Source organism: Eulemur rufifrons, chromosome 6 (genome assembly GCF_041146395.1).
Source record: "Eulemur rufifrons isolate Redbay chromosome 6, OSU_ERuf_1, whole genome shotgun sequence".
NCBI lineage: Eukaryota > Metazoa > Chordata > Mammalia > Primates > Lemuridae > Eulemur > Eulemur rufifrons.
In genome coordinates, this window is record NC_090988.1 from 65167251 (window position 1) to 65183916 (window position 16666).

Sequence of the window (16666 nt, forward strand, 5' to 3'; positions counted from 1 at the left end):
TTCATTTATTTTCCTTTCTGGGCCTCCCTTGATTGTATCTTCAGTCATTCCCAGCCCCTGTCACCACTAGACTTAGCTTTTTCAGCCTTGATCAGTATGGCGTTCTTCGCTGAGTCACCCACCCTTTGATAGGATTCCAGTGTTGCTGTTTTGGCATGGCTGTACACCCAAGCAGTGAGCTACCGTAGAGTGCAACTGTCTCAACAAATGTTCCCCAGGCAGTAAGCTATTGTCGAGTATTTCTCCTGGCTTAACTCCTGAACCCATCACTCAACTGGAGTCCACCACTGGCTAATCACCATGCAAAATGAGCACATTTTTGGTCATAGCTGTAGCAACTCACTGGTTTTCAACTTGATGGTTTGTTTATGTAACTGACGGTTTCCATTTTCATTAGGAGCCAGTAGCACAACTAAGTGGTATTTATTGAGCCTATCAATGTTGAGAGCTGATTTTCTGATTGGCTGTGGCAGGGCAAATTTTTGCCCATGCCTCAGGGTTTGAAATTATTCCATATCTCTGACATGTAGCTCAGACCTCACCCTGACTCATGTCTTTCCCAAAGCTGGAACCTCATTGCCCCCATGGAGGGGTGGTGGATAAGGCAGGATTATAGATTCCAGAGGGGCTATTAGGAGCATGGTATTAGGAATAACTGGTATTAAGATGATCACAGAACATATGAGGGTGAGTAACCAGCTGACTTTTCTCTCTCTTGTTAGGCACTGGTGAGAAAAATTGATGCCTCGGACAATATCTATACCATGGAGTCCACCACAGGGAACCTGTTCAGCCTGACTCAGGAGGGGGCACCCTTGTGCCGCATCATAGCCAAGGTGAGCTTTGTGGTTATGGACCAGAATGGCAGGCTGGGGAAAGAAGGAAGAAGCTTGTTTGTTCAATGGGAACAGCTGGTTCAAGAGGTCTGTCTTGGTTCCTGCATAGCTTGCTGCATGACCTTGGGAGAGTCACCTGTCCTATCTGGGTCTTGGTGGCTCCACCTTTAATAGGTGGCTTGATCCTCTGATCTCATTTCCCACTTGAGACAAAAAGATGTTACCCCCAGAGCTTCTACTGTCTTTCTTTATGTGGTGTCTGTTATAAATCTCAAACTTCCTTCCCCATCTCCTCACATCCGTTCCTTCTTGGTGCCTGTAGTATCCCTCATGTCCACAGGATGATGCAGTGGATATAAAGACCATCTGGCATATCACAGATTGAATGACCTTATGTGGCCCCCTAACATCATGGATGGAAGATATGGAAATGTCTCAAACCCAGTTTGAAGGAAATTTTTTTTCATATAGAGATTTGTCTACATAGGTTAAGCCCCCACCCACATTTCTTAATGCTATCACCATAACAACCTATACCCCATAATAATTAGCAGTAGTGTTTTCAGGAGAAATAGGAGGAATAGGTCTGCAAAATGACCTTCACCTCAAATTCAGAGGCATTTGTTCTCAGGGGTCCCATCCAGTGCCCTTATTCTCTTTTTGTGTCCCCTTTGGAGTCTCAAGAACCTCAGCATCTGCCTGTGAGCCCTGGAAAAGCAGGAGGAGAATCTGGGCTTCCCATTATTTTGTCACTAAGGGGACTGGCCAGTGTTCAGCAGGCATCAGGACAACATGGGTTCCAAAATATACCCAGTCACTGCCTGTCCTAACCAGTGCTACTGCTAAGCTGTCCTACTCTTCACAAAAAGAGAGGTGGTACAAATCTCCAAACAAAACAAAATGCAAGGACTTGCTGGAGAAATACAAGGGAAAAGAATGCCAGCTAAATTGCAAAGCAGGCTTGATTTAAGTAATTCATCTCAATTCTGTTTGCATACTCCTTCGTTTTAGCCTTCCTATCAGTTTCTTCCTCTCCCAGGCTGCAGGGAGACCAGAGATAACCTCCATCTCTCCCCAGGCTCTATAGTATTTGTTCTACATTCTGGCCATTGGGCTGGGGTGGCCATGGCTGTCCCAGCCGCTTGTCTCAGGGAAGCGCAGAGGACTGCCTTCCCCAGATGTGGTTGAGCTGCCTGAGACCCCAAGGTGGTTGTCAGTCTCATTGTGGGTGGGGCTGGATCTCTCTGAGAAGTCCACGCTTCTCAAAGTGCCATCATCTCCCATTGGCCTTGTCCTTTCACAGCTTTGTGTTACTCTTCTTTTCCTGGTAGCCCTTGATGAACAAGGTCATGAGTCATGACCTTCACACCTTTTGTCTTTGTGGTATGAATGCCCTTCTCTCTTGTTTGCCACTTGGAAAATTCTTGCTCAGCTCCACGCTCAGCTGCATTTTTCTGTATTGCTTTTCAGACACTCTCCCACCTGTGGTGTCTATAAAGAGTACCAGGCACTGTCTCAGCACTTACCATATTCTATTTTGTTGCATGTTTTCAGCTGTGTGCTTTTTGAGGACAGAAACATCTGAATCATCTCTGTATACTTAGTGAAATGCCTACACAAAGCAGGTCTCAAAGAATGTTTGTTGAATGAGTAAGTGACAAATTCATAGATCCAAAATCTCTGAGAGCTGGGAGGGATCTGAGGTTGATTTAACCCCTAAATTCTCTAGGGGTCCCTGAGGAGCTGTTGAGTATCCAGTGGCTTATCCTATGGCCAGAAACAGATTCACTGGGTATGGGGAATTTTAGTGAGCTCCCCTATCTCCCATCTCTCGTATCCTCCAATTTTAATGCAAGCTCTCAGTGTATTTGAGAAATGCAAAGATAATGTGGCACTCCCTATGGACATTTAAACTCAGGCTAGATTTGTATATATTGGAAGGCAATTCACATATATTGACTCTATTATATATATATTTTTAATTTTTAATTATTATGGGTACATGATAGTATATATTTATAGGGTACATGTGATTTTTGATACAAGCATTTAATGTGAATTAATCAAATCAGGGTAATTGAGGTATATGTCACCTCAGGAATTTATCATTTCTTTATGTTAGGAACATTCCAATTCCACTCTTTTAGTTATTTTAAAGGACATCTAACTTATTGTTGATAGTAGTTACTGTGTTTCGCTATCAAATATTGTTCATCCTATTTACCTATTTAACTATATTTCTGTATCCATTAATCATCCCCACTTTTTCCTCCCCTCCCTGCTACCCTTGCCAGCCTCTGGTAACTATCATTCTACTCTCTGTCTCCATGAGATCAATTATTTTAATATCTAGCCCTCATGTATAAGGAAGAACATGAGAGATTTGTCTTCCTGTACTTGGCTTATTTCATGTAACATAATGTTCTTCAGTTCCATCCATGTGTTGCAAATGGCAGGATTTTATTCTTTTTAATGGCAGAATAATGTTACATTGTGTTTATGTACCACAATTTCTTTAGCCATTCATTCATTGATGGACACTTAGCTTAATTCTAAATCTTGGATATTGTGAATAGTGCTGCAGTAAAAATAGAAGTATAGATACCTTTTCAATATACTGATTTCCTTTCTTTTGAATATATACCTAGCAGTGGGATTGCTGGGTCATATGGTAGTTCCATTTTTAGTATTTTAAGGAACCTCCATACTGTTCTCCATAGTGGTTGCACTAATTTACATTCCCACCAACAGTGTGTGAAGGCTCCCCTTTCTCCACATTCTCACCAGCATTTGTTATTGCCTATCTTTTCAATAAAAGCCACTTTAACTGGGACAAGATATCTCATTGTAGTTTTGATTTGCATTTCCCTGCTGACTAATGATGTTGAGCATTTCTCGGCCATTTGTATGTCTTCTTTTGAGAAATGTCTATTCAGATCCTTTTCCTATTTTTTAATCGGATTATTTGATTTTATCCCATTGACTTGTTGGAACTCCTTATATATTCTACTTATTAATCCCTTTTCAGATGGGTAGTTTGCAGATATTTTATCCCATTCTGTGGGGTGTCTCTTCACTTTTTTGATTGTTTCCTTTACTGTGCAAAAGATTTTTAGCTTGATGTGGTTCCATTTGTCCAACTTTGCTTTGGTTGCCTGTGCTTTGGGGATCCTTGTCCAGACCAATGTTTTGAAGTATTTTCCCAATGTTCTCTTTTAGTAGTTTTACAGTTTCAGGTCTTAGATTTAAGTTTTTAATCCATTTTGTTTTGGTTTTTATATACTGCGAGAGATAAGGGTTTAGTTTCATTCTTCTGCATATGGATATCCAGTTTTCCCAGCTCTGCTTATAGAAGAGACTGTCCTTTTTCCACTGTATGTTCTTGACAACTTTGTCAAAGATAAGTTTACTATAGATGTGTGTATTTTCTTCTGGGTTTTCTATTCAGTTCCATTGGTCTGTGTGTCTGTTTTTATGCCAGTAGCCTGCTCTTTTGGTTACCACAGCTCTGTACTATAATTTGAAGTCAGGTAATGCGATTCCTCCAGTTTTTTTTTTTTTTTTGTTGTTGTTGTTTGTTTGTTTTTTTACTCAGGATGGCTTTGGATATTCTGGGTCTTTTGTGGTTCCATATAAACTTTAGGATTACTTTTTGTATTTCTATGAAGAATGTCATAGGTATTTTAATGGGGATTGTATTGAATCTGTAGATTGCTTTGGGTATTACCGACATTTTAACAGTATTGATTCTTCTAATCCATGCACATGGAATATCTGTCTAAATTTTGTATCCTCTTCAACTTCTTTCATCAATGTTTTATAGTTTTTGTTATAGAGGTCTTTAACTTCTTTGGTTAAGTTTATTCCTAGGTATTTTATTTTATTTGTAGCTATTGTAAATGGGATTACTTTCTTGATTTCTTTTTCATATTGTTTGCTGTTGGTATATAGAAATGCTGCTGATTTTTGTATGTTGATTTTGTATTCTGCAACCTTACTGAATTTATTAGTTATAATAGTTTTTTGGTGGAGTCTTTCTCTTAATATAAGATCATGTAGTCTACAAACAAGGATAATTTGACTTCTTTTCCAATTTGGATGCCCTTTATTTCTTTCTCCTGTCTGATTGTTCTAGCTAGAACTTACAGCATTATGTCAAATAACAATGCTAAAAGTGGGCATCCTTGTCTTGTTCCAGATCTTAGAGGAAAAGCTTTCAGTTTTTCCACATTCAGTATGCCACTAGCTGTGGTTCTGTCATATATCACTTTTATCATGTTGAGGTAAGTTCCTTCTATACCCAGTTTTTTGTGAGTTTTTATCATGAAAGGATGTTGAATTTTATCTAATTCTTTTTCAGTACTGGTTGAAATTATCATATGGTTTTTGTCCTTAGTTCTTTTGATATGACATATCATGTTGATTGATTTTTATATGTTGAGCCATCCTTGCATCCCTGGGATAAATCCCACTTGATCATAATGAATAATCTTTTAAATGTGTTATTGAATTTTGTTTGCTAGTATTTTGTTGAGGATTTTTGTATCTGTGTTCATTAGAGATATTGGCCTATAGTTTTCTTTTTTGTTGTATCTTTGTCTGGTTTTTGTATCAGGGTGACACAGGCCTGGTAGAAAAATTTGGGAGTATCCCCTCCTCCTCAATTTTTTGGAATAGTTTAAGGAGGATTGGTATTAGTTCTTTGAATATTTGGTAGAATTCAGCAGTGAAGCTGTAGGGTCCTAATGTGCCACTTGTGTTGAGGACACATTACTTTCTTTGGGAGTTATTTAGGAACAATTTAACTTGAAGAGCTTGTGGTGGTATTGGGGCAAAGGGATGGAGAGAGTAGCACTGGGTCTGTCCTTTCCAAGCATTCTGTGACTCAATCATTCATCTTGGTCAAGAGCATTGACTGCAGTGGTCTGTCTAGGTGCTATGTGGGAACAGAGAACTGCTCCAGCCTCTGGGCTAGAAACGAACTCAACGTCAGTTTAATGATTAACTTCAAACAGTAATTAGCTAAATTTCTTTTGGCACAATGAAGATTTTTCCATTTCAAAATGAGTTGCACTGGCTGTATTTGGGTTGCCTGTGTGGATCTGAGGTCTGGATGGGGTGAGGACCTCTTCTGAATGGCAGTGTGGGCCATTCATCTGAAGGTGTTTTATGTTTTGGAAAGAACAGGCCTTGAAGTTTCCTGGGAAGGAAAGTTTGCTGAGCACAGGCTCTGAAGCTCTGGGTATTCTATTCCAGGGCCTGAGTACTCAAGGTGTGTCTCTATGTGCTGCTTGGTGTAGACAGCTCATACCACTTGCCTGCATTTGTGCTCTACTTTCAGGAGAGCAAAGAGGGAACATGCATTTGGGTATAAGCCAAGATGGTGTTTGGCCTCCTGTAGAGTTAGTCTCTGCTAGGACCAGACCTTACCTCTGATTAAACTTTGATCCCAAACATTTCCAGTGGTAGAAAGCAGAGGAGATAGGCTTGGGTTGGGACCAGAGGGCAGCTCCTGTCCCTGTTGTGCCATTAGCTCACTGGCAAGGTTGGCCAGGTCACTGGGGCATTAGCTTCTCCTTTGTGACCTGAGGAGGCTGCATGATAATTATGAGACTTTCCAAATATACCATGCTGCCTAACTTTCCTGCTGTTTTTATGTGGAAAGTAAGGGTGCAATTTTAATTTTATCCTATCCCATTTTTAAACAGAAGGTTAAGGTGAATTGTTTTCTACATTTAGTCATCACTTCCTCCATTTCTGTCTATAGGCTCCTCACCTGTTCCACCCCCTCCTCAGCTACTTATGTATTCCTCACCCCCCAACACAAGCACTGGGCTCTCAAGAACCACGCCCAGTAGTTGTTTAAAGATTTGGAATGATCCTTTGAGTGTTACATCAGCCACACCCTACTAGAGCCTATCAAGAAAATGCATGAGTTGTACTGAATATTAACAACAATCAGAATTACTATTTATTGGTGACTTCCTATGTGTCCAGTCCCTGTGCTGGCACTTCCCATACAGTTATTGTATCTCATCCAGATGCACCCTTCTGAGATGGGTATCAGTGACCCTGTTTTACAGACGAGACTCCAGGACTCACAGAGGTTGACTACCTTGAGCACTTAAAACCAGATTTTTTCCAGCTCTGGGGTCAGTGCTCTTTCCATGGCACCAGCCTAGTTGGCTAAAATTTAGAATCCTTCCCTTTCCAGGCAAAACTCCTGCCACAACAAATCTGTTTCCCTCTTAATCATTATTTCTGTTTCCCTGCTCCTGGTGCACTGCACATGATCAGCTTGCCCACTCCAGGCTCTCGAAGGTTAGATTGGGGGTCATTGGCAGTAGTGAGGGGAAAATGGGAGAATCTGAGATTCCTGAAGCTGGAAGTGGCCAACTTTGATGATGATGATGGTGATGATGATAGCTGTAGTGGCAGGAGTAATAGAAAAATAAACATCTGCACAGCACTTACTATGTGCCAGATAATGTTCTGAGGGCTTAGACATAATAATGAATTTAACCCCCCTAACAGTCCTCTCTGATAAACAGTATATGCCCCCATTTTACAGGTCAGGGAGCTGAGACTGTGAGAAAGTCAACAGCTAGTGAGTGACAACTGCAATTTGAACCTGGCTGTTTGGCAGCAAAGACTATGCTCTTGGTTACTGTTCTAAACTGCCTTTCAGCATCACCTCCTCCTCCTCTTCCTCCTACCTTCCTTCCTTCTCACCTTCTTCCTCCCACCCACATTCCATGTCCATTTTTCACTCAAGCACTGTGCTAAGCTTTCCACTCAGGATTTCATCTGATGCTCCCACAGTCTTTCGATATGTTAGAATTACAATTCCTACTTTTAAGATGAAGAAACAGAGGTTCAGAAAGAAGTTAAATAACTTTTCCAAGGTCACACATATTAATGCATAGCTGAGATTGTGACCAGGTCCACAGACTTCAGAATCTCAGTCTCAACATTCTATGTCTCCGGTCCTAGGGATGGAGTGGGTGGAGGGTTGAAGCAGAGAGAAGATTCAATGAGGACTCCCATCTTTCCAGCCTGGAAAGTGGTGAGGCTAGTTCCCCCAGCAGACACACTGTGTTTGGGCTTGTGGTCCTGGCAGAGATGCAGGAGCTGGGAGGCCCTGGCATGCCCTGCACAGCATCCTCACCTTGGATGCTCAGTAGAGGTGCCCAATATGGTGACAGATGTGGGGAAGTTCCTCCCACTGGCCTTCCTCACGCACCTCTTTGGGGCACACTGTGGTCATTTTTTGGGTCCTTCATCCATCTGAGCTGCCTCCCAGAGGGAGCTTGGGCAGCCTGGCTGAAGTCTGTTCTCTCAGCCTCTTGTGTTCCTCTGAAGACCAAAGGATAAGCCCAGTCCTCCCTGTGACAATGGTGGCAAACCCATCCCTTCCGCAGTGCAGAACACAGAAAGCTCTCCGGTGCCTCATCAGAATCACCCCCAGCTCCTCTGCTACTCCTCCACCACCAGCCCACACACCCTACAAGTGGTCTCTTCCAGCTTAATGACAACTCATCCCCAGTCTGTCTGAATAATTCATGCTGTTATATAGTTGGGCTCTGAGCCCAGAGCTTTCTATAAAATTAAACAAGCTCTAGCCAACAGTGATTCTGCTAGCTCAGGCAATTCCCAGCTTTACTCTAGGATGAGTGCTGTTCTTGGATCTTGAATGGGGGCTCCAGAGTGGTCCACGAGACTATTCCATCTTACTTCCTCTGTGGCTCCTGCCTGCTCACCTCTCCCACATAGCCCAGCCCTTGGGGTTCATGAGGGTTTCATGAGGGCGTGAGACACTCTTCTAATCCGGAAGCCTTCCATAGCCTGACCCTCACCCCACTGGCCAGAACTGGGTACTAGGCCCTTCCACATAGGTTAGTTCAACTGATCCCCAACAGCCCAATCATGTAGCTGTCAAATCCCATTTTTAGCCAAAGTGAACCAGTGGCAAAGCCAGGATTTGGACTAGAATCCCGTTAGTCTGGATCCAGGAATTTCCGCCTTCCTCTCCCATCAGATAAAAATGCTAGGAAGGCCATTTTTCACAGGCTTGGGAAGATATAATGAGAATCCAGTGCAAATGCATGCAGAGGCCTAAATATAGTTGTGCTGGGCTCAGTGCCTCCTGAGCCACAGGAGGGCTGCCACGTCCATGCTGGCTCTCGGCCTCATGCTCTGTGGCACTGTTTCTTCATTGTCTGCTCCAGATTTAAGTATCTATCTGTCAATCATCTAACAATCTCCTCTCTCTACATATATGTAGAAATGATATTTATACTATATATGATTATAAATATAAGCACACATGTATAAATACACATCTGTATATGTGTACATATATTTACATCTGGAGAGAGACTATTAACAGGCAGCAGGGCTGGCTAAGGAGAGTTTAGGACTCCCGTTTCTTTTCTTCTCATTTGAAAGAGCAACTTGGTTTTGCTTCAGTGACTCTCTGAGTGAGGTCTTCATGAGCAACCCTCATGCAAATGTCCCAGGAGCTGTGGAAAACAGGAAAGCAGGGGGGAAGGACTGTGGAAAAAGGAACCAGAGGGGTAGGCATCTGTCTCATGCCAGACATATTTTTATTGGAGTAATGATGTGTGTTTAACGTCAGAGTGGTTCTGTCTGACCCTTCTATAGACCCTTCCCAGATTATTATGCCCCCAGGAGTTAGGGGCTCCTGCTCTGTGCTCCCTTAACCTTGCACCCAGGCCCATTTCATTGCACCTCCACCCAGTTTTGTCCCTACTTTTATAATCGTCTGCCTTCCCTGCCAGATCGTGAGTTCAGTATGGATGGGGACTGAGGCAGTCTTGCTCGGTGCCCAGCACAGTGTCTGGCATGTAATAAACCACGAGTAGTTTTTTGAATGCATGAATGAATTTACCAGCCCTAAGATATGCCCCCTTTGCATCAAATCAGGTACTCCAGGAGGAAGTACTATATAAAACTTTACAATCACTCTTAGCTGATTATAAAATGTCAGAAAGTATCCTCTCCCCCAGAGTTGGACACCTTTGGTCCCTGCAGTGCTCAACAGCAATGAAAAGGGCCCAGGAGCCTATCTTTTTGGGGTGTATGGGAAGGGAAGAGCTGGGATTGAGCTATTTTGGTGAACCTGTGTGGGCCCGTAGTGGTCATTGCTTCCTCTTCCCATTGCTCATTCATTATTTTTTCAATAATTCACTGCTGCATCCTCAACACACAGAACAAAGCCCTACACATAGTAGGTGCTCAGTACAGTTTTTGTTGACAGAGTTCTCAAAAATCTGACAGAGGGTGGTATTTTGCTGAACTCACCTTCTTCCTATAACATTTTGCTCAGTTTTGGAAACAGGTGCAATGCGCTTAAACCCAGAAGTGATGAGGTTAAAGCGAGTGCCCCTAGAGGCCCAGTTCAGATCGGTTGCTCCTGCATTCTTTACTGCTACAACCGGGGAAGGGGACATGGAGGGAGTGAGGCAAAGCCAGGTGCAGGGTACCCAGCTTCTCATGCTCTGGCTGCCGGAGGCAGAGTTACCACTGGTTTGCGGGGCACCATGGTGAGGTCCCTTGGTGATTGTTGGCTCTCTCATTTTGCTCCCAGAGCTAAGGTGGGCTCCAGTGATTACTATAGAATAATATGACTAGTTACCAGGTACCTGGAGGAGAGCTCCTCACTCCCAGATTCTTGCCGGGTGGTGAACACTTCACTGGAAAGAAGTTTTCATAGGCAGCACTCGCAAAAGGAAGACCACATGCTCACATTCAAGAGCTGGGTGATTGTTCCTAAAAGAGTTTTTTTTTTCCCTTCCTTTTACAAATAGGAGTAAAGGACTGAAAAAAATGACGATGTGGATTTAGGGTAAATGATTTTACCCATCTGGATTTCAGATTTTTCCACCACAAAATGGGAACACATTATAATACTGATAGAATTTTTTTTTGTCTGCCTCCCGCAGTGGTTGGAAGGATCTGAGGCCGTAGCATGGGGATTGCTGGCAGAGCAAGAAGTAGCCCTGGGCATCTAGTCAGAGCCCTGTGCCTGCCTCAGATTTGCTCCTGGGACCTGTTCCCTGGGACTCCAGGCTTGCTCCATGGGGAGCTGCTCAGAGGGAGTCACCAGGTGTCCGGGAACTGTGTTGAATGGCGTTGCCCCCCAGCTCTAGCAAAGATGCCTAACTTGGCCCCTGCCACCCAGCCCCAGAAGCATTTAGGGAATCCTACCTCCAGCTTGGACAATCCAGGGTGACGTTATTTCTGGAGCCAGCGTTTCACTGTAGCATGCGTGTGAGCGTGTAAGCGTGTGAGCGTGTAAGCGTGTGAGCGTGCATGTGTATGTGGGGGGCGGTGGGGAGGGAGGACTTGAAAGCACATCTGCTGAATGAGGGATGCCAGTTATTCTGGAGTCAGCCCCAGGGAAGGTCACATGTGAGGTCATGTCACATTTTCTTTTTCTTGGCAGGAAGGTGGGGTCGTAGCACTCTTCAAGGTTTGCCGACAGGACAGTTTCCGGTGCTTGTACCCCCAGGCACTCCGCACGCTGGCCTCCATCTGCTGCGTGGAGGAGGGTGTCCACCAGCTGGAGAAGGTAAGGGCAGATGGCTGGGTGGTGCCTGAGGTCCCTGGGCCAGCTGGGGGTGGAGGCAGGCCTCATGGTGGCCCCTGAGTCCCTCCTTTTCCCAGGCGCCAGATGGGGTGACTGGGACCTTGACTGTGGGAATCAATGAAGAGGCAGAAGGGAAGGGGACTGAGGAGCCTGACCAGGAAAGGCAGGGCCCAGAGGGGGACTCAGCACCTCCTGGGTGGGGTAACCAACTGGGAGAGTCCCGTGGATGGAACACAGCAGGAGGCCAGTGAGTCAAGGGCAGTGGTGTGGAGGTTCGAGGTGGTCGGTTCTTCACCCACAGCAGGACCCCAGCAGAAGGAAAAGGATGCAGCTCCTGGGGGGATGCAGCAGGCATGACCAGGGTGGGCATTGGGTGCCTAGGCAAACTCGTGGGGTTCTTCTCCCCTGAGGACTAGATGCCTGGGTGAGGGAGACTGAAGCCCCAGTCCAAGTACATCTGGGCCAACTTTGTAGGGTGGAGTCGGAGGAGGAATGTGGTGGCCTGGCAGGCCCGAGTGCCTCAGCTGAAGCCCAGTCTAGGGTGACATGATTAATTCCAGCCACCCCCATCCTTTGCCCAGGTGTAGGGCTGAGGATCTGAACCTGCAGATGGGACCTGAGGAACTGTAGCCAGGAGGGCTGGGGAGACTGGTGCTAATGTTTGGGGATTTTGCAACCAAGTTCCAAGGAAAGATGCTGAAAATTCTTATAAAAAAAGAAGTGGAAATGCCTGGTATGTCCTAGTACAGTTGTGGTGCTGGCAGGATTTGGGGCTGGATCTGAGTCTGTCCTTGTGAGTGGTCTAAATGGGGATGGGGTGAGCACACTGCTCCCCTTCCTCTGTGTCTGTGTCCTGCAGTCTGTTCCTGGCTGCTCAGATAACCCCACCGGACCCCTGGCCTCCTCCCTTTGGCTTGGATTCCTAGACACATGATCGTCTTAGTTTCCACCCTGCCTATTTTATTACTAGGACAGAATTCTAGGATCATGGATTTAAAGATGCTCTTAGCTGAGGATGGAGGGTGGATGGGGAATCTGCTCATTTTACGGATGAGAAAGCCATGGATCAGAATGGAGAAATAATTTGCCTAAGGTCACACAGTAAGATAGTAGAGGAGCTGGTGCCAGTTCTTTGGACCGAGTGCCCCTTCTCACTGGGCTGAACCTTTCCTATCTGGTTGCTATGAGCGCTGGATTTGGAGGTGACAGATCCATGCTCATGCCTTGGTCCTGTTGCTCAATGCGTAAGTAGGCTCTGAGGAGGGAAATGATATGCTCAAGGTCACATAGCCACGAAATAGAAGAACAAGAAGCCAAACTTAGATCTTCCAAGACTGAAACCAATTACACTTCTCTCCCCATTGCAGTGCACTGTCTGATTGTGTGAGCAGACATGCCTATGGGTATGTTTCCTTGGATGCCAAAATAGAGGAGTGGGGTGGGTGGCGAGAGAGAGAGACAGACAGACAGATGGACTTGATGAAGGAATACATTGAGCATCTTCAGCTTCATGTGCTGAATAATTCCCTCTCTTCTCCCATAAAACTTCTTCCTTGGATAGTGGCCAAAGGGCCAAATGGGGTTTGTTTTTCATCTTTCATGTGGTTGGCAGGGAGGAAGGGAGGAGAGAATAGAAGGGACTTGGTATTACCAGTCCTCAAAGAGCAGTAGATTGCTTGGCTTTCCTGAGTTTGCAGTGCAGCAGGAAGTTTTCAATTCAGGGAAGAAAAACAGCAGGGCTTTTTTGTTTAGAGCTTGAAGACCTGCAACTGGGATAACTGGAGTCAATTTTTCCTTCTACCTGTCTGATGCTGCTCAATGCCAGAGTGCTTTAATGTGTCTTTCCCAGGCCAGACAGGTTGGTCCTGGACTGGGAACCAGACCCTGCCCAGCTGAACAAGAGGAGGAAGGGATGCTCATGGTCTGAGCGCTTACTATGTGCTAGGTGCTGAGCTGGCCCATTCCATATGCCCCTTCATGAATACACCTTGTGAGCTGAGCACTATTAATATCTCCATCTTGAGGAAAAGGAAATAAAGTCTCAGACAGTTTAAGTGACTTGCCCAAAATTGCATAGTTAGTGAGACTTGGAGCCTGAATTTGGACCCAGTCTGCCTGAGTCCAACACCCAGTCTACCTCACTGCCACGCTAATTTAAAGAATACTCTGAAAGCACCAAAAAAGTCCCTGCATTTTAAACCCAGACCAATTTGCTACTCCTGGCTAATGTCCTAATCCCCAACCCCCAACTGGCATAGGGGATGGTAGCCTACTTGGGCATTCCCGGCCTCCACGTCAGGTTGCTTATGATATACACTCATGAGATATCTCCTCTGGGCCAGGCACTGAGTAGGAATGAGACTTACCCCGAGAAGGGCCCCTGGCTGGTCAGAAGAAGAGGCTACATTGTACAGCAGTTATAGAGCTTGCAAAGTGACTCCATAGGGATTCTAATATCATTTGATGCTTACCTCAATTTTAGAAGCATCCCCATTGTACAGATGAAGAAATTGAGACCCAGAGAGGTGAAATGATTTCTTGAATAGAATCACACAGCATGTAATTCATTCATTCAGCAAATGTTTATCATCTGCTATTTGCTAGGCACTGTTTTAGGTGTGGGAATATAGCATTGAACAAAACAGACTAAACATTTCATCTTCCTAGAGCTTACATTCTAGTCCAGGGGTGGTAATTATGGCCAATGGGGCTATTGCAGCCTGCTGCTTCTTTTCGTATAGCCCATGAGATAAGAATGTTGTTTGTTTTTATTTTTTCTCATTTTTAAGTGGTTGAAAAACAAATCCGAAGAAAACTAACATTTTGTATCACATAAAAAATTATGTGAAATTCAAATTCCAGTCCATAAAGTTTTATTAGAACACAGCTATGCTCATTTGTTAGGTGTTGTCTACATCTGCTTTCACACTGCAACAGCAGAATTGAGAAGTTGCAACAGAGCCCATATAGCCTGCAAAGCCAGAAATATTTACTATCTGGTCATTTATAGACACTGCTTGCTGAGCCCTGTTCTAGTGGGTTATGAGAATGTCATGACAATGATGAATAGGACCATAACGAGCAGAAATGGAATACTTGCTTTGGGCAAGCACTTTGCTAAGCCCCTTTTCATCCGGTCATTTATTCCCTGCCACAGCTACATTCCATGCTCTTATTAGCCCTATTGTTTACAGAAGAAGGAAGGGAGACTCAGAGAAGTGAAGCAACTTGCTCAAGGGCACACAGCTAATCAGTGGCCCAGACAGTCATTTAATTCCAGCTCTGCTGGGCCAGAGCCAGCCTGGGCTATTAACCATTGTGTAGACTCAGGACTCAAAATCTGATATTATGAGTCCAGTGTTCACACTCTTTTCTTCTACATCGTGTTGCTTCCAAAGTTGTGAGAAGTTTGGGAGCCACTCAAGAAGGCTTTCGTCTCCCCCACCCTCCACCTGTGCCCCTTTTCTGGGTCCTGCCCACATCTCCCACCCTCTGTGGTCCAGGCTGCTTGGCGCTGGCCTAAGAGGCTCTGGGAAGGCCGGCCATTGCCAGTGTTTAGGAAGGTGGAGAGGCCCAGGCCCAGGCCCAGGCTGGACTATGGAAACCACAGAGTGACAGGCTGGCGAAGGCGGAGTGGGGGAGTGCGGTGCCCCAGGGCTCTTGCCAGCTGCCAACTCACCAGGCACGAATCTCAGCCTAACTAGATAATGTCAGAGTTCCAGCCTTCACACTCCTGATTTACTGCCCTGGCTTCATCTCTGAGGTTTGCTTAATTAATTGGCAGTGAGAAACATGCTGGATTTGGTGAAATTCATCTCTGTCATGGGACTTCCCCCTCCTTTCCCTCCAACCTTGAAGATGCTCATTAGATCCTGCACAGCCCCCGGCGGAGGTGTGGGTCTAGCCAGGTCACTGCATCCATCCTGAGTGCTGCTGTGTGATGCCCGAGCCCTGTCGGGTTTGGGGGGCTTGTGTGGCCATAGATTCAGTCACGGCCTCCTTCGTTTACCCGCAGGAAGTCACCTTATTGCTTCTGTCTGTCAGTCAGTCGTTCACATACTTCTAAACTCACCCACTCACTTGCTCTTTCGTGAAGTCCATCACTGGTTCACTCTACGAATTCATTCTGTCGTCACACGTCTGTTGTGAAGCAGCCCGGTGCAGTGGAGAGACGGGGACACTGAGAGTCAGGCAGTGCTAGCCTTGAACTCGGATCCTCTGCCTGTGAGCTTGGGCTTGTTACCCTGGGGAACCCGCTGAACTTCTCAGAGGTGCAGTTTCGTGATTGCTAATGTGGACCTAATAAAATTGACCTCATGTGCAGTAGTCTGATGCTTGGCACACAATAGGCGCTGAATAAACAGCAGCTATCATGACTGTGGCAGGTACAATGCTGATCGCTGGGACTTAGAAAATGAATGGAAGGTTAGGGTCTGTGGGAGAAGGGAGGGCCCGTGTGCCGTAGGAGGGGCTGGCTGGGTCAAAAGTGTGGTGAAGCACAAGTGCACAGTGTGGAGAAGTTGGGTGGGGCTGGAGCACGAGCCCTCACAGCCCTTCCATTTGACAGATGAGGAAACTGAGACTTGGAGACTGTGTTCCTGCTGTCATGAATGTAGAGCTTGGATTCCGACCCAAGTCTAGCTGATTCTAAACCCCTGCTCTTTACTCTGCTACCCTGGGAAGAGCTGGCCCCTCTGAGGTGGGGACGAAAGGGATGGCTCCCTGGGAGCCAGGCTCTTTGTGTTGGCCAGGGCAGGCGGCAGACATGGGCACCCACCAAGCAGGGTTGGAGGGTGCAAGATGTCAACACCCACAAAGACCTCTTTGGAAGAGTCTGGAGGACCTTGCGAGGCTCCATTCTTTCTTTTCAGAGCTGTCCTATGGAGGTCTGGCTCATCCCGGCCTTGCCCTCCTCACTGTCATGTTCCCTTGTGTCAGTAACTGTAGTATGTCTGTCCCACCTTCCCCGTGTCCTCATCAGACAATCACTCCTCATTTCCCTCTGGAGGGGAGAGACAAGCAGACCTGCTCCCTGTCTCCAGGGATGGCCAAACAGGGACAGGCCCAGCAGTACAGACAGTGGGGTGGGCTGTACCAGGTCCATCAGGGCCACAGACAAGAAGCCACACCTCTGCCGGGTTGCTGGTGCAGGCAGCACCAAGGACACAGTGGATCTGGGCCTAGGAGGGCCAAGGAGGAGCTCCAGGAAGGCCAGGGG

At 45.8% G+C, this 16666-nt stretch overlaps 1 protein-coding gene across 1 annotated transcript in view; it reads left to right on the top strand.

The window, feature by feature from the left end:
* INSC (INSC spindle orientation adaptor protein) overlaps positions 1 to 16666 on the top strand; it is a 126988-nt gene that overhangs the window by 74594 nt on the left and 35728 nt on the right. The window contains exons 6-7 of the mRNA XM_069469638.1: positions 723 to 836; positions 11305 to 11430. Coding sequence (XP_069325739.1) covers positions 723 to 836; positions 11305 to 11430 — 240 coding nt within the window. The remainder of the gene's footprint in view (positions 1 to 722; positions 837 to 11304; positions 11431 to 16666) is intronic.